The 21,647-nt window shown below is 50.3% G+C and overlaps 1 protein-coding gene across 3 annotated transcripts in view; it reads right to left on the reverse strand.

Moving 5' to 3' along the window:
- UBE3B (ubiquitin protein ligase E3B) overlaps positions 1-21,647 on the reverse strand; it is a 54,037-nt gene that overhangs the window by 22,816 nt on the left and 9,574 nt on the right. For all 3 annotated transcript variants that reach the window (XM_029921256.1, XM_029921254.1, XM_029921255.1), the window contains exons 7-18: positions 21,508-21,604; positions 20,173-20,258; positions 18,965-19,047; positions 12,169-12,274; positions 11,742-11,862; positions 10,658-10,835; positions 8,811-8,974; positions 7,122-7,289; positions 3,783-3,954; positions 2,129-2,247; positions 1,404-1,518; positions 476-575 (exon numbers count right to left, since the gene is read on the reverse strand). In XM_029921256.1, coding sequence (XP_029777116.1) covers positions 476-575; positions 1,404-1,518; positions 2,129-2,247; positions 3,783-3,954; positions 7,122-7,289; positions 8,811-8,974; positions 10,658-10,835; positions 11,742-11,862; positions 12,169-12,274; positions 18,965-19,047; positions 20,173-20,258; positions 21,508-21,604 — 1,509 coding nt within the window. The remainder of the gene's footprint in view (positions 1-475; positions 576-1,403; positions 1,519-2,128; positions 2,248-3,782; positions 3,955-7,121; positions 7,290-8,810; positions 8,975-10,657; positions 10,836-11,741; positions 11,863-12,168; positions 12,275-18,964; positions 19,048-20,172; positions 20,259-21,507; positions 21,605-21,647) is intronic.

Raw genomic sequence — 21,647 nt, forward strand, 5'->3', positions numbered from 1 at the left:
CTCTGACCAGGGGCCCCCGAAGCTGATACTGCTCCAACAGCTCTGCCTCTGGTTTGCAAAGCCCTTCCAGCTCCAACCCCTAGACACCCTCGGCTTCCTGGCTCTCCTCCACATCCTCCACAGCCAGAGCGCACACAGGGCCTTCCATTAGAGCGCATTCTCAACCACCCAGGCCTTTAGCCACTGGAGGCCCCTCCTGACTCCCTTCCCCCTGGCCGGCTCTGAGTCCCCTGGCCTGAGCTCCCACAGCACCCATCCCTGTAACACGCACCCCACAGCCAGAACTGCCTGCTCATACTTCCATTTCTGTACTCGGCTTAACGCCTGACGTGGAGGGAGACCCTCTCTCCGCCCACACGTGAAGAGGGAGTGAGCTCGTTTCTCTCTTTCCAGCTGCTACAGTGAGGAAGGCGAGTCAGGGGCCGTGTGCTGGGGCAGAAGGACGCGAGGGGGCCCAGTTCTGAGAGCAACTCACGTTTTTGTGCGGAATGACATGAGGGATGTGCTGCAGGACCAGCTGCGCCCGTTTCCGGTCCTTGTCCAGTTCTTGGAAGAGCACGCTGGGTTTGAGGTCCCTTCGGAAGGAAGGACAGGTCTGGTTATTATGCGACAACGGCTCTCGGCGCAGGGGTGGCCAGCTGGCTGCCAGGTTTGTAAATGCGGTTTGGGTGGAGCACAGCCACACCCATCCGCTGCCTCACGTCAATGCTGCCCTCATGCTCCAGGCAGAGTGGAGTTCTTGCAACGGAGATCCGGGTCTGAAAGCCTGAAATACTTACGCTCTGGTCTGCCAGAACCCACTCCAGTGCCACAACACAAGAGCGGACATGTCACTGATAAAAGATTGCAGACATCTTGGGGCACCTGGGTGGCTTGGTCGGTTAAGAATCTGACTCTTGATCTTGGCTCAGGTCATGACCTCATGGTTCATGAGATGGAGCCCTGCGCCAGGCTCTGCGCTGACAGCACGGAGCCTGCTGGGGATTCTGCCTCGCCCTCTCTGCCCCTTCCCTGCTTGCTCTCGCTCTCTGAAAAAAGGAACACTGCAGGCACCTTACATTTAGTTGTTGTGAGTGGATTTCCCCACCCTACCCCCCTAGTTTTTATCCTGCTCATTCTGTTGATAAAAACCACCCCTGAACTCTCATAACCTGCCACTCAAGTCAGCTACAAGAACTTTCTTCCCATTTGCTAACTGGCCTGGCTCTGTCACCTTTACTGGGCCCTAACCACCCCCAGGGGTAAGCACATCCTCACAGATGCCAACTGCTGGGCGGTCTGTCCTCCCAGGGGGACAGAGGATGAGGGACAGATGGAGACCCCTCAGCCCCGGAGCGCGGGTCCGGCCGCCTGACGGAGGGAGCCCGGCCCCCGCGCCCCCACTCGCCAGCCCTGCTCCTCACTTCCGCAGCCAGTGGTCCTCGGGGGCGAAGCGCCGCCGGCAGTCCCTCTCGTACAGCACCATCAGCCAGCCGTGGACAGAATGGAACAGCTCCAAGGTGTCCCCCTTGGCAGTCTCTGTGGGCCAATGAAACGGGAGAAATGCACACACACAGCTGGTCAGGGCTGGTGCGGAGGACGGCGTCTTGTCTCTGCCAGGCACCAGACCCCACCGAGCTCTTGGTCTCCCTCGCTCTGGGGTCTACATGGAATAACAAAACAAAAGGTGCCCTGGGCATGTCCTCAGTGTCTGCAGGACCCTAGTGTCTCAGAGATAATCACCCCACTGCCTCCCACTAGCAGGCGGTCCCAAGGACCTCTTTAATCTCAAGGCTCTGTACTAAGCAAACTGGAAGCACTGCAGGAGGAGAGCTTGGATTTGGCGCTTGCGCCGACACATGTTTTCTCTTCATGGAAATCGACTCAAGGAAGCAAAAGGAGGTTCAGGGCAAAATCATCATCATTAATAATCCTTCACACCTACACGTACATCCTGAAGGGAGATGTGAGACTCCTGTATTTGCACCTACTATCTTAAGAGGGTGTAGTCAGAAGAAGTAAAACGTTCAACTACGTGAATAAATGTGCCTGTTCAGTTAGCTGGGATGGGCAGCAAAGCCAGGAACCAGGTGATGTTCCCGACCGTGGCCTCCCCGCGTGCGGCACGAGGGTGGCAGCTTCACCTTACCTACGATTCCATCCCAGATCATCTTAAACACAAAGGAGTTCAGGAAAGAGGAGATGGTGACCAGCTCTTCCAGTTTGAATGAAATTTGTTCTTCATAAACTTCGATGTCGTCAAGGATCCTAAAGCAGATGGAAAGGTATTCACAAGTGCCCACCAAGGAAAGGGGAAAATGAGATGTGTACTTTGAACTGGACAAACAGAAGCTCCGAAATAAGCTCTGATGGGTAGGAATTGCCTCAGGAGAACCTGGAGGGGAGAGTGGGTGTGGGCGGAAATGAAGCAAACGCGACCACGCGCGGACAGGTGTGGAAGCTGGTAATGGGCACGTGAGGGTCCTTCCACCCTCCTCTCCACTTTCTATTAATTTGGAATTGTCCATAGTGAAAATTCTAAAACCATAGCTGAGAAAGAAAAACAACAATAAACTCCTCTGTTTTTTTTTTATTCATAAGGCTCTGACTGCGACACGTTAACTCGTGCCTCTCCAGAAATCCTGACGGAGAGCCTGTGCCCACTGAGCGAAGCTGCAGAATCTCCCCGGCATCTGCTGCAGCTACTGGTGACCCTTAGTAGGTAGCTGAGAATGTTATGAGGGAATGAATGAACACATGTTTGAAACGATGTGCAGATGAATGGACTGTTTAAGGTACAGCTCTACCTGAGAATTTCCTAAGTCTGCTCCATTCACTTCAGAGCACGAACGCTCTTGGGTCACCCTGGACCCAGCCCTTCAGGGTGCTGTACCTTTGCTCTCGCCTCCAACTGCTCATCGAGCCCCTCTCTCTGTGATTCTTACCCAATCTGCCACTGACATGTCCCTGGTCCCCTCCTACCCGATGTCTTCTACCATGAATGTAACTACCTGGGGTCCATTCTATTAATTCCTTACTAACCTTTGGGAAAAAATGGAATTAAAAGAATACCAAACACACAAGTAGACACAGAAGCTGAAAAAACAAAAGAGCTGTCTCGGACTCACATTTGTTAATTTCCCACTCTAAGCCAGGCCCTACAGTGAGAACTGGACTTTCCTCTTCTCACGGGCTCCCTATCAGATGGTTGAAACGATTTCCAGTCTTTGAAGGAAGCAGCTCAGGGTGGTTAAGCACCTTGCCTAGGTCAGCTGATAAGAATGACAAGAACAGCCCTGGCTAGGTGTCCAAACTGCGCTAAGCACTTTGTGTGCTTTATAATCCTCACCGCATGGCCCAGAGGCGTGTGCTACCCTCCTTCCCCTTACAGACGAGGAAACAAAGGCTCAGAAAGGCGGAGCCCCCTGGCCCAGGCCATCTCAGGAAGTGGCCCGCCGGGGATTTGCATCCTCGCACTCTGGCCGTGGAGCTCTCCTGGTAACTGCCTAACCCAGCAAGTAAATGGTGGAGCAGTGATTTGAACCCAGCTCCGGGAGACCCTAGAGCCCACACTCAGTGTTACTGACCCAGCTCCCCTTGGGAGGATGGAACTAAGAACTGCTGAACCCCAACCACGTGCTGCCTACTCTGTAAACATCTTCTTATCTAATTTGCCTAATAACCCTGCCACTCAGGTCTGGAGGATGGCGGTAATCACATCAGCAACCGCTTCCTTACTGACACTGTAACTGGGCTTCTCCACATTCTAGGACAGGAACCCAGCCCCACAGCAGTCCACCTACGTGACGAGGTGCCGGGAGCAGTCACAGAACAGCGTCAGCATGGCCAAGAGCTGCTTGGACTCTTCTGTGTCACTGTTGAGGCACTCCGAGAAGAGCTTTAGCCCTCCGTGGGGCCCCAGCTCACAGATAAACGCCCATAGTTTGGGGAGCAGGTCATCAAGGTAAGTGAGTCCTGGAAAAGGACAGAGAAACCCAAGCTTCAGGTGGGGGCTCCCTCTGGTTCCTGCTTTCTCCTATCCCCTGGGGGAACAAAACACTTACTCCTAGTAGTGGACATTTGATGGGTGTGAAAGAAGGTGCAATTACTAAGAAAATCATGGTCGCCACCAGAGTAACGAAGGCAGTAACAGCTAACGTTTAAGGGGTATATTCTACGTTCCAGATGTCATTCTAAGTACTCTGCATGCATTATCACCTTTCTACCTTGTGAAATCCAATGTTACCTCCATTTTATAAGGGGAGAAACTGAAGCCTGGAGAGGCGAAGTAATTAGCCCCAAATCACCCAGTCCAATAAGGACCAGAGCCAAGAAGAGGAACCCAGGTCTGTTTGACTCAGTGTTTATATTTAAATCAGGGATTAGCAAATTTTTTCTGAAAAGGCCTAGAGAGTACTTGTGGGCCTGGCCTAAAACCCTGTCTGTCACACAACTGAAGACTACCAGCATAGCACAAAAGCAGCTACAGTCAAGATGTAAATGAATGGATGGGCTGTGTTCCAATAAAACTTTATTTATAAAACCAAGTGGCGGGCCGCATTTGGCCCACAGGCTGTAGTTTGCTGAGCCCTGCTTTAAACCATCTTTCTGGCTCACCTACACTTAGCAAAGCTTTCCTCTCCTCTACTACTCTACCTTTGTTAAACATGGGAAAGCTATGAATGGCTGAAGGAGAGATCCTGTGATCATTTAACCCTGGGTGAAGCCGAGGACATTTTAGGAATGCTTCCCAATGGATACAAGGCCTCAGACACACAGCCTACATCACTGGTACATGTTAAGTCTATTAGCACAGCTATTGACTCAAGAGAGCCTGGCTTTGAAATTCCATGTGCCTCTGAATACACAATAAGGTGTGTACCTCAAATTATTCCTATTTCACTTTATATTGGAGACCTTATAATCAGGCACTCTGAATTACCTGATTTTGAACAAAAAACTGCTTCAGGAAGATATATTAGCCTGGAGGACGAGGATGACGGACTCAATCAATGCTGCTAAATGCTTAAACGAGGGGGCTCTGAAGGAACCAGAGAGGAGTGCCCACTTTAGCTATTATTCCTAAAGGTTGGAGGTCACGTTTTTAAGTGAGCATGACGTGGTTATAGACACAGAACCCTCAGAATTTAAAGATAGATGGAGACAGAAGCAGAGTGAGTAGTTATACTGTGGAGACCACAAAGGTCCTCCCACAGGACAACAAAGGAAGAGCAAGCACTGTCGTGTTCTGGGAATGGTCCTCACGGGGTGGGGGGGGGGGCGGCGATGAAAATGCTCGTCTGCAGCCTCCGACACGGATTCAACAAGGGCTGCGTCTTGAGCAACTCCAACAGCAGCGAAGACGCAGGGCCTGGAGAGCAGGCCCGAGGACAGCACTTGGCTGCCACACGCACCCACGTGAGGAGCGGAGCAAAACGTGTTATCTCACACGATCTGCTTTGAGTGTCGCTAAACAGAGCGAATATTCTACCAACACTTTACTTTATCTCATTCTTAAAAGGATGGATTTTCAAGTTAGCCAAGAGAACTTCTGGGTTCTCTCACCAGGACAATGGGGGATGCCTGAATATGTGGTCACCTCAAAAAGCTGAACACAGGCCATCACCTCAAAATCATGTCCCTCAATATGCTTCTCAAACCCTCACACTGGGTGCTGCTTTTGGCAGCTTTTGCCCTCTCCTGAGGGAACCCTGGGCCCAGGGCCTTACACACACGCCTCTGCTCACGCCTCTGCTTGTGCCCCCATACAGTCCACTCACGGGCCTGCCTGGCGCCTTGCACTCCCCACAGCCAAGCAGGCCCCCTCCCAGCTGGCCTCTCCAGTCGGCAAATGCAGCGCCATCCACAGGCTGCGTGGGCCAACCATCCAGCTTCATCCTTGAAGCCTCTAGCTGTCACTCCCCCAAATCCGATCTTCCTCTAGGACCTGCAGACACGACTTCTAAGACATACCCAGATGCCCCTGCTTTCAACCCCGCCCCCAGGCTACTCCTGTGCTGCCCCGTGGGGGGCCTCTGGCAGTGTCTGGGGACAGGCAGGGTTGGCACAACTGGGCACGGGGAGGTGCTGCTGACCTCTGTAACAACTGGGCTGCTCAACACCCAACACTGGACAGGATGGCTTCCACCACAAAGAATGATCGGGCCCAAAACGCTAGCAGTGCTGAGGCTGGGAAAGCCTGCTCAGTTCAAGCCATCACTTCCACAGTCACAGAGCCCGTATCACAGCCCCTACGTTCTTCCCTTGCGTACAGCTCATCTCCTCCCTCCTCGAATCCCCTGGGGAAGGGGCCCGCGCCGTCTTAGCTCTGTATCCTCAGGGCCTGGCACCCACAGGTACTCTATCAACGCGTGAAGATGAGGAGGTAAGCGTGAAAGAGAGAGGTGGTGGCAGTTTAGGATATGAAAAAAGGTAAAATGAAACAGAAAAGTTCTAAATCCTTTATGTAGTCAATAGCCTTATGGCTTCCAGACCGCCTGTCCCCGTAATACCAGTGTCCGTGAGCAAGGCCTGCCCGCAGTGGAAAGCCCCCCGTACCCAAACTCTGTGCTTGCTCATGGGGCGGGGGGACCGTCCTCCTTGTTGCTCAGCTAAGAAGGAAAACGCTGGGCAGACCCGTGGGATGAGATATTACGTGGCCAATAAAAATGACATTTTGGAAGAACTGCTGACCAGGATAACATGCTTCTAAAGTGATTAATGGAAACGGTAATTAATGGGAAGGGTACAACTAGGCATTTTGATCTAAATACATATATATATGTAGTTCACTCAGGCACAGGTGATTATCTTTGGGCAATAGGATTAAATATGGTCTAGGTTTTCTTTTTTTTTTTTTCTAGTTTTCTATTCACACAAAAACATTAACGCTTGAAAGCAACTAGCACTTCACGATGAAAATAAGAGCCAGGCCACAGGAAGAAGCCGGCGGCGCCGGGACCGAGGCTAGTGTGAGCCACTTAGCTGAGGTGTGCCAGCCTCTAAGGGGAAGAGCTCAAAAACGACCTCCTTCAGAAGAAGTCTATTAACTGAGCCTAGGAAGTCAGAAGAAAATCAGATTTTTCTGAAGAAAGCCATTCCCCAAATGTCGGAGACAGAAGACGCGCCTCAGGCCCCCAAACCTGTGAGTATCTGCAGCCGGATCTGGGTCAGCGTCGTCAGCGAGGTCTGGTAGAGGACGCAGATGTTGCAGACCCTCTGGACCTCCGCGGAGTCCACTCGCTTGCCCCCAACAGGCCTGAGAATATTCCGGACCGACGCGGACTTCTGAAACGCGCGCTTCAGGAGGTCTGGCACGGAGAGGAGAAGGGGTGTGTGAGCAGATGCTCAGCCATCTGCCCAGGTTCACTCTGTAAGAGCATTCGATAAAGTGCCTCATCTATAGGCAGGGCTGGACAGGGGGGCGGCTGCTCTGGCTCAAGTTCTCTCTTTGGAATAAATCAGAAAGGCACTAACAACAGGCTTTGAGGTGGGACCCGAAGACCCTTTCAGAACATCAGAAAATGTTTCAGAACAAGCCAGGTACATGTGATTCCATCAGGGGATGCTTTTACTTCGCCACTGGACTTCAGAGCCCACAAGGTAACAACTCGACTGTACTAGGGGACAGTGGGCGAAGGTGGGGGCTGGCTGATCCCCAGTTCTCCACTTTCAGAGGGAAGCAGCATCGACCTCAAGTTCTGACACCTGGTCTGGGTTGTGCTCACTGAAGTCACAGACCTTCCCACTTACATGGACACCCTGCTGGAGTGGCACTGGGCCCCTGCCCACGGGGCAGCTGCAAGACGTGGCTCTGCACCATGCTGGCTGGCAGAAGAAAAGTCACCCTGACCCTGGAAATCTGCTACAGGCGGGGGACTCCACCGAATTCTGTCACTGGCATTTTCTGAACTTTTCTCAGAGTGGGCAACAAGAAATCTTTCCACGGAACCTGTGACTGATTCTGCTGTAGGAGGCATGCGGAGGTGGCCCAGCCTGTGCCCCAGTGTCCTCTGCATATGGATCCCACGTGGAAGACGTTTTTGATGGTTAGGATCTCAGAAAGGCTCTACTTCCCTTAAGAAACAAACCATCCGAGGCACCTGGGTGGCTCAGTCAGTTAAGTGTCTGACTCTTGGTTTGGGCTCAGGTCATGATCTCACAGTCCATGAGATGGAGCCTCACATTGGGCTCTGCGATGACAGCACAGAGCCTTCTTGGGTTTCTCTCTTAAAATAAATAAATAAACATAAAAAATTGGGGGGTACCTGGGTGGCTCAGTCAGATAAATGTTTGACTCTTGATTTTGACTCAGGTGGTGATCTTGATTTTGACTCAGGTAGTGATCTCACTGTTTGTGGGATCAAGCCCCTGTGTTGGGCTCTGCACTGACAGCACAGAGACTGCTTGGGACCTTCTTTCTCCCTCTCCGCCCCTCCCTTACTCATGCTTTTTCTCTTTCTCTCAAAATAAACAAACTTAAATAAAATTTTAAAATTTAAGCAATAGGCCTTCCTTCTTCCTGCTAGTGAAGAGTAAGAAAAGATCCCACACCTCCTTTTCATTTTAGCTATTAGAAATTCTGAGCCAAATGCAAGTTCAGAGACAACCACCATGGCCCTTGTAGACCATCCATCTTCTCTACACATGACCTCAGTCTCATTCCCCTATTGATACTTCCCTGGTCCTTGTTCTATTCCTCAGGATTTTCTACTGCGGTTTTGCTAAATGTGAACTTGGATCAGCAGTTAAAACCTCTGTGGGAGAAGTTCGCACGTCACAGAGTCAGAGGGGAGAAGGCAGGACTGCCCGAGCCAGCCAGGGCCACTTACTCTTCACGGGGAGCACGTTCTGTGAGGGGGCCAGCTGCGCCTGCGCCGGCTCCTGGTTTTCCAGGAGCTTCTTGTTCAGGACGTCACTGAAGAAGACCCGGATCAGGGGCACCCCCCAAAGGAACTGCAGCTGTTTGGTGATCAAGGGCATGGACTCGTTAAGGCTAGGAGAGAGCAGGAGGCCGGGGGTCAGCTCCAGCTGATGGACGGCCCCGGAGAGCCCACTCAGCTCCCCAGTGGGCCTTCCGCTCCGAGGGGTGGCTACACCTCGCCACTCAACATGGCGAGTGCGAGGGTGAGAGAAAGGGGACCTCGACGCATACGGCACTGGCTTCGGTGTCTTCTCTGCCGCCCCGCCCAGGCTTCCAGGCCCCGCCCGCCGTACTTCAGTGCTGCACCATCCACCTCTTCACCTCTAGCCTACAGGCCGGGCCTGCGAGTCTCCCTGACCCGCCGGCTCCTGAAAGTCTCCTCGCTCCTCCAACACCACAGCCCTCGCAGTGGACTCACACTCCCGAGAGCCGCCTTCATCACCTCCCGGCTCAAGGTCCTAAGAAGGCTCCCCTGGCTCCCGACTCCACGGGGGAAACACCCGTGAGCACGAGCCCGGCCTAGAGGCAGGTGCTTCACATGCCTTATCTCCTTCAATCCTCAGAAACACCACCGTCTGAGAGACTGTGAAACGACCCCCGTGTTTCAGGCAAGGAAAGCAGGGTGAAGGGGCTTGTCCGAGGCCACCTGGAGCAGAGCAGGCTGCTCATGGCTGTCCTCCTGCCCCTCCCGCATCCCAGAAGCTCCCTCCTGAGGCCCCAGCACACATGCTCCACTCTCTTCAGGCTGGGGTACTGCACTGGGGCCCGTCACTGGCTGGCCGTCTGCCTTTCCAACTTGACGGCACTCCAGTACGAGGGACAGGGAGACTCCTGGGATCTCCTCCCCCCGCCCTCATTCTGTTTCCAGGGTGTCTGCCAGGGACCAGGCAGCTACCTGAACAGGAAAAGAGCTGGAAGCCCCAGTCCCTTCAGTCCCAAGACCCGCCTCATCTTAGCCCTGCCTCATCTGAGCCCGGGGGACTGGTTTCACTCTCAAATCAATGACGCCATTTATTTAACCTCTCTCTTCTAGCCTACCATTTTTAAAGTTTTTGAGTCTTTTAGTTAAAACATTTTAAATTTATATTCCACCTCTTGAAAAGGATCTGAAGAGACCTCTACCCCTCTCTGTCATGTGTCTTAGGTTAGCTTCTCCAAAATATGGCAGGCTAGGGAGTCAGGAAAAGTGATACAGAAAAAGTATGGTTGACAGATAAGGCTCACAATTTACTAAAGAATGAAATACAAAATAAAGTGATCTCAAAAAAATCTACAGAGTGGCGCCTGCGTGGCTCAGTCGGTTGAGCATCCGACACTTGATCTTGGCTTAGGTCACATCTCACAGTCTGTGGGTTGGAGCCCTACATGGGGCTCTGCACTGATGGTACAGAGTCTGTTTGGGATTTTCTCTCTCTTTCCCTCCCTCCCTCCCTCCCTCTCTCTGTCCCCCCCTCCCATGCATGTGCGTGCTCTCTCTCAAGGTAAGTAAACTTAAAAAAACAAAACCAAACCACTGTTGATATTTACAGGTTAAAAAAAGAAACGGAAGGGATATTCACACAGTTGTCTCTGGGTAGCAGCTTAATGGGATGGCTTTTATTCTCTTTTGATCTTATCTAGATTTTATCCAGTGACTACATACTACTCGAGTAACAAGAAACAAAACAACAAAAGCTAGAAGACGGAAAGAGGAATGGGGAGGTGGTGAGAGGCAGGCAGGGCACGAGAAAGGTGGTGATCTGCCCTGGGACTTACCCGTAGTCCACAGATTGGGAGAACCAGCCGAGGACGGGGTGCCAGTGGGTCAGGTTGGATTTCTTCTGGGACACGTACTTCTGACAGTAGCACAGCATCTGGGTCAGCAGACTCACGAACCCGTCCGTCTCCTCCTCTAACACCCTGGGGCTGAGGGAGCCCAGCTGCAGAAGGTTGCCTACAAGGAGAGAGGGTGGAGCGCACAGAGCCCCGGCAGACCCGCCTGTCACCTCACAGCCCCGCCCTCCGCCCTCCTCCGGGGGCCGCGCGGCCATGGCCACGAGCAGGGAGAAATTCCTTGTGAAGAGGCAGCGGGCAGTGCTGGGGCCGCTCCGTGGTGCCCCTGGTTTCAAACCCTGGCCCTGCCGCAGAGGAGCTGTGCGACCCTCAGCCCGCCTCTCGAACCCGCTTCCCCAGCTAGAAGACTGGAATCCTGAGCCTCGCCCTTGCTGTGAGGATGGCGTGCGGACGGCTATGCAGACGTGAGGGAGCTTTAGTTAGCGCAGAGCACTTCGGTATGACACTAAGGTCTGAAAATCGAGAGTCAGTGTAAGAAATGACCTTTGGAAGGACATCTCAACTCCTGGGAAATCACTCTCGTTCAGTGTTCATCGAAGTCACGCACCATGAACCCCCTTAAAATTTAGCCCCAAGGACCTTTTTTTATATTAAAAAAAAAAACCACTTCTAAGTGGTGGGAATTAGGCTCTATCCATTCGCTTCTGTCCTTTCTTTACTTATAAGGAAAACGTAAAATAGACGACGCAAGCTCTGATCCACACGCGGCCCAGCTGTGCGCTCCCTCTTCTCTCGAGATGAGAATTACCCGGGTGAGGCGTCCCATCTTGTCTTCTCTCGGCTCTCAGGACGCTGAGGGCCGACATCTAACACTGTCACTCAACAAGGTTGCCCGATCACTATAATCTCCATCAGTTTCCAATTCTACGTGTCTGTTTTATGTATCTGAGTACATGCCTTTTATTGTTAAGTGCTTCCAACTGTTACTAAAACAACCCATGATCTCCAGAGCGGTAAAAAGCAAAAACACTCGGGCTCTTCCTGACGCCCAGCCAGCGATACTCACCCATTAGACAAAGCGTATGGCATCCTTCTAAGCTTTCGCATACGTCACGGCATCGATCTTCGTTTCTTAAAAATGTGATGAATTTACGAAGCATGTCATGAGATTCTAAAACAGTGAGGCGCTGTGAACAATTGCAGACTGTTAGGGCGGGAGCGACGGGCAGAGTCCCCACCAAAGCACGACCTTGATCGCTGTCACATCAACACTTAGATGCCAAGCATGCTCTCAGTGGCCAGAAGAAAACGACAAAAATGAGGCCCTGAGTCTCTCGGCCACTAACAGGAGTGCGCCTACAGCGGCTGCTGGCTTAGAACGAGTATCAGGAGAAGGGGTGGAAATGAACAGAGAAAACATTTTACTCTCCCTCTCTAATTCCTACGAAGAATGGCAAAAATGGACTGGGGGTGGGAAGCAGGGAGCCACTTACCTCAGGGGTCACGGTGCTGAGGTGAGTCACAAGAGCAGGCACAGACATGATGTGGACGAGGAAGGGCCGGATCAGACTGTCTGAAAATTGTGCAGCGATCACAGGGCTACACAGAGACAGTGGCCTTATTCACACGGGTTCGCATGTCGCCCCAGCACCAAAGAACCGCTCTGCCAACGCCCCCAACTCCCTTGAAATCATGCCTCCCAGGACTTCTGGAAAAACTAAAGGCTAAAAATGGGGACATCCACTAGGGGAAATGTTGAGTCAGTGACACTATAACCACGGGATGCACTAGGAAAAATCAGTTTTGAAATTTACTGACATCAGAGAATACTCATGCTGTAATGAACTTTATTTTTTATTTAAAAATTTGTTTATGCTTATTTCTTATTGAGAGAGAGAGACAGAACATGAGTGGGGGGCGGGGGGGGTGGGCAGAGAGAGGGAGACACAGAATCTGAAGCAGGCTCCAGACGCAGAGCCCGACACGGGGGCTTGAACCCACAAACCGTGAGATCATGACTTGAGCCAAGTCGGATGCTTAACCGACTGAGCACCCAGGCGCCCCAATGCTGTAATGAACTTTAACAAAGGCAGGAGAAGAAACCACGTCCATAGGAGACCAGGGAGGAGGCAGTGACGGGAGGAAGGAAGGAACAGAGCTTCTGGCATGCTGGTACTGTTCTATTTCTCCACGGGGGTGAGGCTTATGCAGGTGTGTTCACTATGTGACAGGTCACCAAGAATTCACACTTTAGTGAAGTGATTTATTTTAAATATATATTATGACAATAGTTAAATGTGTGTATAAACCCATAAGTATATATAAGTACAAAAAAAAAACCAAGGAGACCAATTTAGGAAAATGTTAACAATACATCTCTGGGTTGTCAAATCATGAGAAACATTTTTTCTTCCTTATTCTTTTGTTTTATCCAGGTTTTCTACAGTAAGCATGTATCGCCTCCAAGATCAGAAAAAAGGATAAACATTATTAAAATAAGATAATGGCTCCTACCTCATACCAGGTGTTAGAAATGAACTCGAATTGGATCATACGCCTAGATGCTGGTTTTATAACTAAAACTACAAAACTCTTTTGAAAAACACAGGAATAAATCTTTGCGACTTTGGGTTAGGCAATGATTTCTTAGGACACAAAGGTCGTGAATAAAATTCAAAACTTTTGTGCTTCAAAAGACACCATCAAGAAAGCGAAAAGACAACCCAGAGAAAGGAGGAAATATTTGCAAATTATCTCCTGATAAGGAACCTGTATTCGGAACATACAAAGAACTCACAGAGGTCAACAACAAAAGATGAATAACCCAATCACACAATGGGCAGCGTATCTACATAGACGTTTCTCCGAAGAGAGAGACAGAAATGGTTAGAAAGCACATGACAAGATGGTTGACATCACTGGCCATCAGGGAACTGCAGATGCAAACGGCAGGGAGGGAGCACCTCCCACTCACATGGGCCATGACAGAAAAAGACAACAAGGTTTGGTGGGAACATGCAGGAACCGTAACCCTCATTCACTGCTAGTGGGATCGTAAGACAGGGCAACAACTTGGGAAAAATTTGGCAGTTCCTCAAAAAGTTAAGCACACTGGTGCCCCCTGACCCAGCAATTCCACTCCTAGGGATCTATGAGAGAGAAATGAAAACTATGCCCACACAAAAAACTTGACGCAGAAATGTTCACAGTGGCACCATTCATGATAGGCAAAAAATAGAAACAACCCAAAGGTGGCATGGCCATACCATAGAGTATTACTAAGCCATAAAAAAGAACAAAGAACTGGCACATTCTACAACACGGATAAACACACGGTGAAAAGGGAAAGAAGGCAGGCACGGATGACCACCCACTGCAGGATTCCATTTATGTGAATCGCGCAGAACAGGCAAATCTCAAGGGAGAGAAGGATGCGTGGTTGTCAGGGACTCTGGTGGGCGGTGAGAGTGGGGGAAGGAGTCTGACTCTAATGAGCACGATGGGGTTTCTTTCTGGGTAATTAACATGTTCTGGAATGTTCTGGTGATGGTCACACAAGTCTGCAAATGTACTAAAAACCAGTGAATTGTATACTTCAAATGTGTGAAAGGTAGGATGTGTGAATTACACTGAAAAAAAATTGTTATTTAAGAAAACACCAGAAGCCATGCTGGAAAAAAAAAAGTAATAAGAACACAGGGGGGCTCAGTCAGTTAAGTGTCTGACTCTCGATTTTAGCTCAGGTCATGACCTCACAGTCACGAGATCAAGTCCCTCATCAGGGTCCGCGCTGGGTGTGGAGCCTGCTCGAGCCTCTCTCCCTCCTGCTCCCTGTGCCCTTCCCTACAGCCTGTGCGCTCGCATGCACGCGCACCCTCTCTCACTCTCAATAAGTTAAAAAAAAAAACTTACGGAGGAAACGGATCTCTTCTAGCTAATATGCTCCAATGGCAATGGGCAAATATGTTAGTGACATTTAGACGATCAGAATTTGTATTATAAACTTCCACTTTCAAGAATACCATTTTGTGTTCAAGAAAACTGCCTAAGGCTGAAATGCTCAACATATCAGTGTGTCAACCATCTGTGTCTAAGGAAGGCTGTCCAAGCAAGCTAAACTCACTGAGCTGAGTTAGACAAAAGAGAGTTCTCTAAAAAAGGAATCGAGTTATTTTCTGTTAGAAAGAGGCGCAGATCAGCACCAAGCAATCACCTAGACAGAGGAAAAAGCACACCCCAAGAGAATGCCACCAAGGCTGTAACTTATTATTTCCCACTTCCAAGAGGACGACTGCATCACCAGGTGGGCACCAAGGGCAGGATCCCACCCTGAGCCATACCCCAGAGTGACTCAGCCTAACCGGCCAGAAAGGAGGCAGGGCTGTCTTGAGGGAGGCCGGTATCAAAAGATCACACATAAATGCCGGACGCTTGGTTTCCCTCAATGCCCCGTTATGTACACCCCTGCACGAGGTCACCAGAAACCTCCTTTGAGGTGCCTGGGGCTCAGTTGGTTAAGCATCTGACTCTTGGTTTCAATTCAGTTCATGATCTCATGGTTCGTGAATTCAAGCCCTATGTCAGGCCCCATGCTGACAGCACAGTCTGCGGTGGATTCTCTCTCCCCACCCACTCGCTCTGTCCCTCCCCCACTCTTTCTCTCTCAAAATAAGGAAACTTCAAAAAACAAAAAACTCCGCTTCTTTTAGCCTTGCAGTTGTCGCACCTGAGCCCCCTCGGGGGACACGTTCTACAGACGTCCGGCTAGTGGGGCACCCTGCTAGGAGGCACGTCGTGTGCGGGCCTCCGTGTTCGGCATGGCAGGGGAGGAGGGTAAAAGAGAGGTTCACTGCAGAGTCCTCACCAGTAGAGAGGTCACACTGCAATCAGGGAGCTGGACAGGCACAAGGGAAAAACAGAAACCGAGCCTGAGCAAACTGGGGGCCTGGGGAATGAATGGAAGAGGGCGAGTTTGAGAAGGTTCCCGTGGGCCATGGATTCAATATATGTTGCTCTTAGAACACAAAAATGTGCCCAATATGTGAGACAAGTATAAAGAACAAGGAGAATGTGTGAGGAGTCAGTTAATGTGGGTAAAAATCTTAAAACAATCCTATGGTCCATGAATGTTGGCTATTTTCATCATAGGATTTAGCGATCAGATCTAAACATATCACTTATGATTTTATAGACTTTCAGTAGTATATCCCAGTATGAAAAACCACTAGGTATTTTGTTTTGAAAGGTCCTGGCCATGTTAGATTATGTACAAATATTCAGAGGGGGAAAAGGACACTATTTAAGGAAAAGGCTTTAGAGCCACCTGGCCTTCAGAGTGAGTCAATGGACTCTAACGTAAAGAGTGAAAAAATCTAAAATGATGGAGGCAACCATATTCTTAAAGGAGAAGGAACATACAGGAATGGCTGGATGTGACCCTCTCGGTGACTCACTCTGACTGACAACACTCTGGGGTGGGAGAGGGAGGCTAGAACAGAAAGACTTCCGTTCCCAGAAGACAGGAGGAGGCAGAGTGGCTGCCGCGCCCTGGAGCTCAGGCACCCGTGTCAGCCCTCCCCTGCCCCCGACACGCGGGGAGAGTGGGCGATGCTGGAATGAGCTGCTCCACGTGACTCAGAGAGAGAAGCTGCCGGAGAACCTGTCTGCACCTACGTCTTACGACTCATCAAATACGACTGCTCTCAGAGTCTGAAAGGAAGGTGTACGTGTTCAGGAGGTGGTCCGGTCTACTTCTGTAGCTGATTACAGCATCACCGGTGGACCCCCATTCCCTTCTCACAAGGATCTCGCCTCTAGAAATGGGCTGTCCAATGCAGTAGCCAGTAGCCACCTGTGGCTCCTGAGCACTTAAAATGTGGTTAGCTCAGATGCAGATAGGCTTTAAAGGTAAAATACACACTGGGTTTTAAAGACTCAGTATGAAAAGAAATAAACATTTTTAATGTTTATGAATTATTTTTGAGACAGAGTATGAGTGGGGGAGAGGTAGAGAGAGAGGGAGGCACAGAATCCAAAGTAGCCTCCAGGCTCTGAGCTGTCGATATAGAGCCTGAAAGGTGGGCTCAAACTCACAAACTGTGAGATCGTGATCTTAGCCGAAGCCAGAAGCTTAACCGACTGAGCCACCCAGGTTGTACCAAGTTAATTTTAACTAAAATAAAGAATTTACAGGACTAACTACAGGTAGAATGGTTATATTTTGGATATATTGATTTAAATGATTTACTTTTATTTTTGGACTTTTTAAATGTGGTTCTCGGGGCGCCTGGGTGTCTCAGTCAGTTAAGCGCCTGGCTTCGGCTCAGGTCATGATCTCATGGTTTGTGGGTTTGAGCCCCGTGTTGGGCTCTGTGCTGACAGCTAGCTCAGAGCCTGGAGCCTGCTTTGAATTCTGTATCTCCCTCTCTCTCTGACCCTCCCGATTGCACTGTCTTTCTCTGTCTCTCAAAAATAAAAAACGTTAAAAAAATTTTTATAAATGTGATTCTCATTATAGAGATGGCTGCTCTAGACCAGCCTTGTCCAATAGACCTTTCCGTGATGGTGGAAATGCCTCCTCTTTGTGTGGTCCAATAAGGCTGTCACTGCTCAGTCACTATGTGGTCCCAAAGCACTTGAAATGTGGCTAATGGAAGTGAAAAACTGAATTTTTTGTTTTTAATTTTATTTTTATTTTTAAAGAGGAGGGGAGAAAGAGAGAATGTGAGCAAGGGGCAGAGGGAGAGAACTTTAAGCAGGCTCCACACCTCACGTGGGGCCCGACGCGGAGCTGGATCCCGTGACTCTGCGATCATGATCTGAGCAGAAATCAAGGGTCAGATGCTCAACCAACTGAGCCACCCAAGGAACTGAATCCTTAATTTTAATATATGTCTATTTAAACAATCCCCAGTGGCTAATGGTTAGCAGAAAGCAGTCTAGACCAGGAGTGACAAAATATGCCTCACAGGCCAAATTCTGCCCCTTGCCTATTTTTGCAAACCCGGTTTTATTGAAACACAGCCCCTCTCATCTGCGTACATACTGTCTCTAGTGCTTTGTGCCATAACAGGGGGGTTGTGACAGACACCATGTGGACCACAGGAGCGAAACTATGTATTTGCTGGCTCCTTACAGAAAAAGTCTGCCAGCCGATACCCTTCTAGACCATTGTTTGCTAACCTGGTAATCCACAAGGAAGGAGTCCGCGGCTACCCACAGACACGCTCCACCAGTGAAAAATGAGGGGAAGGTACTCCATGTTCAGATGTGTTCGGGCCAACATCGGATGAAACAAGCCCAAAGGTTCTCAGACCTCGGACTCGTTGAGAGCTTTCTGTGGTTAAGGTGCCCTGTGGATTAGCAAGGGGGGCAGAGCAGGGAGCTCGATGTCGCCGGTCTGACCACAACACTCCCTCTGCCCCAAGCTGTTACTATCTTGGGGATTAAGCTGATCAAATTACCTTATTAACATCTCCCCTGAGTCTGGGCTCCTCTCAGCAGACAAGCAGTTTAAGAATGTTCTGAACTCTTTAACAGACACAGCTTTGTGCACTTGGTGATTCTCAGAACTACAGGCACAATCACTATATGGAAGTATTTAGCTCCTTATGAATTTAGTATCTGCAATCAAAGTGATGGCAAACAGCATGACCTCTTGGGGCCTCCAGATTCTAACATTGTATTGTATTGTATTGTATTTATTTTAAGTTTATTTATTTGTTTTTGAGAAGGAGCGTGAGCGGGGGTGCAGGGGAGAGACAGAAAGAGAGAAACAGAGAGAGAGAAAGAGAAAGAGAGAGAGAGATAGAGTCCCAAGCGGGCTGCGTGCCATCAGCAGAGTCCGGAGCGAGGCTCGAACTCACTAACCTGTGAGATCATGACCTGAGCCAAAACCAATAGTCAGACACTGAACCAACTGAGCCACCAAAGCCCCCTAGATCCTAACATTTTAAACCCAGGTTCACAACACCACTCCCTCCGCCCTCTGCTCTGCTTTTCACTGGGCCTCCAGCTTGATGGGCTCTCTTTATCTTATCAATTAAAAGCTCAAAAGGAAAAATGTTTTAGTTTTGGGTCCCTGGCGCAATAGAAGCAGTGCACTTCGAAAAGCTTCCTTCAAATCACGATGCAAAAAAATGCAGGGGCACAGAGCTGCCACAGATGCACCCCATCTGTGAAGGAACAGAACAGGCAAACCCACGCCTAACATGAGGAACAGGAGGAAGGTGAAGTGAGGAGGAAGTTTCCCGAAGCACGCCCGCCCCTCAGCTGGACTGAGTTACTTACCGCAGTGCGAGAGAAAAGGTTGCAGTTAAAGTGCCTTTGGACAGACAAGGTCGGGGTCTTGCCAGGCCACGGGTTAACAACATCTGAAAAAGAACATTTTCACTGGTCAGGGGCCAATGCCCACCCACAGTCACTTGTATGTGAAAAAGCAGCACAGAGGGGCGCCTGGGTGGCTCAGTCAGTTGGGCGACTGGCTTAGGCTCAGGTCATGATTTACAGTTTGTGGGTTTGAGCCCCATATCGGGCTCTGTGCTGACAGCTCAGAGCCTGGAACCTGTCTTCGGATTCTGTGTCTCCCTTTCTCTCTGACCCTCCCCTGTTCATGCTGCCTCTCTTTTTCAAAAATAAATAAAACATTAAAAATATTAAAAAAAAAAGCAGCACAGAAGTAAAATGAGTGCTTCAGATTAAAACAACAACTACTGTATTTAGAATGTTTGCCAGAAATGAAGAGAGAGCAAAGCAACAGGTTCCTCCTGCATCATACCACTGTCTCTCTACATTGTGCTTAAATTTTTAAAATAAGAAACAGTCAAACAAGTTTACAGCCAATAAAAAGACTACCAGACTTAAAATTTCATGTGTGTGCTACTCCTATGTTCTGGCGTCCAGAAGATTCCTCACGGAGCCGTGTAGCCAGTGGTACCGCCTTCGGCTGTCATGCCGCCTCCCAGGGTGTGTGTGAGAAGAGGAAACCCGAGCGGGAAGGAGCCCATCTCAGCACCGGGCAGAGGGAAGGGCTCAATCAATGCTACCTCCAAACGAGAATTCCAAAGGGCTTTGAAACTGGGATTCAAGTTCTGGCAATTCCCTGGGGGTGTATGGACAGAAGGTTGTTTGAGGACGTAGCAAGAAAGGTAACTCTGGACCTCACCCAGGAAGGAACCTGAGGGAACCAAGCCCTGAGGCCTCCTTCTCGACTTTAAATGTCAGGTGGCTGGGGATGCCTGTAGCCAAAGAGGCCGCACAACAAAGGGACCCCGGCGCCACTGTCCTCCCTAGACACAGACCACGAGAGCGACTCAAGGCGGCGGGGGGGGGGGGGGGGGGGGGGGGGGGGGGGGGGGGGGGGGGGGGACAGGACGCTGAGCCTTAAGCTGCAAAAAGGCTTCTGTGAAGAGGGCACCGGGTGTGCTGAAATCAGCTGTGAACATTCAAGTTCAGGTACTGCAGACAGGGGTCACGTGCTGAGGGACGAGCTCACGAACCTGCAGCACAGGATAGAATCCATGCTGGTTGAGATGTCCCATTATGTTTGCACAGATGTGGTTCATGGCTGGTCGAAGACTCTCCCCTAAATGAAGAACACAGTGTGAGAAAAAAGGCTCTGGCCTGACTGTGAACTGCTTAGAGCACTCCCCAGGCCAAGGCTGCACTTCTGCGACTTGTCTTCCTACTCCCCTTCAGCCTGGTACCAGAGCAGGAGAGGCTGAGCTCCAGAATTCTCTCTCCTGGAAGGTCTAGCTCAAGTGCCACCTCTTAGGTGATGGGTCCTATGATTTTCCCTGGACTCTGAGCACCTGTCACACCTTTCCTAACTCCCTCCAAGCCCTGGCACCCTTTGCTCTCCTCTCTGTGGCCTCCTCTCCCCATGGGGATACAAGCGCCCTGGAACTCAAGGCCGGAACTCACCAAGCTTTAAATGCCTCCACCCCCTCTGCCGCCACAACAGTCCACACCTTAAAATAACCCGTCTTCTCTGGCCAGGAGCCTTTGCACCTACAGCTGCCTCTTTTCTCAAAAGTACCCCTCTTGGCTCTGTGAGCCCCAACTCTTCCTCCTGCTCTTTGCACGGACATCACTTCTGCAGGAGAGCCTGAGCCCCAGACACAGCGAGGCAGGGCCTCCCTGATCCGCTCAACGTTCTTGTTTCTCTGTAGTTTTCCTTCCATGTGCTACATTTCACAACTGTCAGGACATGTGTGTGTTCACAAGTAAGTCCTTCCTATATTCACATAGAGTCACATGCATGGGACTTCCCTTTAGTGCCTGTCTCCCTCACCGGACTCTCCAGTTCTGGGGGGACAGGCGGGCACACAGGCGTCATTTGGTACCTGTGGCCCCCTGAGGGCAGCGGCCTTCTCTGTATCTCCACTGCCTGCTCAGTGTGAGGCACGGAGAAGGCTATTTGCTGAGTGGATGGACAAAGCAAATGTACAAAACACGGAAGGCTCAGGATGGCATCCGGGGAAGGAGGCGGTTTCAGGATGCAAATCTTATGGACAAAGTAGAATTATCTGCTGCCCAATGTTTGTGACACGAATGACAGGCTTGAGTATTATCACTTGGAGGCTGGGGTGCTATCGGAGTTTGAAAAGCTGAGCTCAGAAGGACCACACCTTTAAATGTAACACACAACCCTGAACGTATTCTGGATGTTACAATGCTATCTGACAGAAGTGCCAAGGTCGTCTTCGTCAATATGGTTTCAGGGCCCTCCCTGAGGCTAGGGCAGCAAAAATGCTTCTTAAAAAGGCGAAGAGGTCCCCAAGGTCTCTATGCAAATGCTACTTGGGAGAGATTTTGAAGCCAGCCCCACAGACCTTTTCCGCGGAGAATCTTCCATGTTGACGTGTCTGTGAAGGTGACGAGCATCGTGAGGTGCAGCGTGATGAGTTTGGAGTCCTGTAAGATTTCAGGCTGGAAGCAACAGAGAGACGAAGCTGAAGACGCGAGTCCCAGC

Source organism: Suricata suricatta, chromosome 14 (assembly GCF_006229205.1).
Source record: "Suricata suricatta isolate VVHF042 chromosome 14, meerkat_22Aug2017_6uvM2_HiC, whole genome shotgun sequence".
Classification (NCBI taxonomy): domain Eukaryota; kingdom Metazoa; phylum Chordata; class Mammalia; order Carnivora; family Herpestidae; genus Suricata; species Suricata suricatta.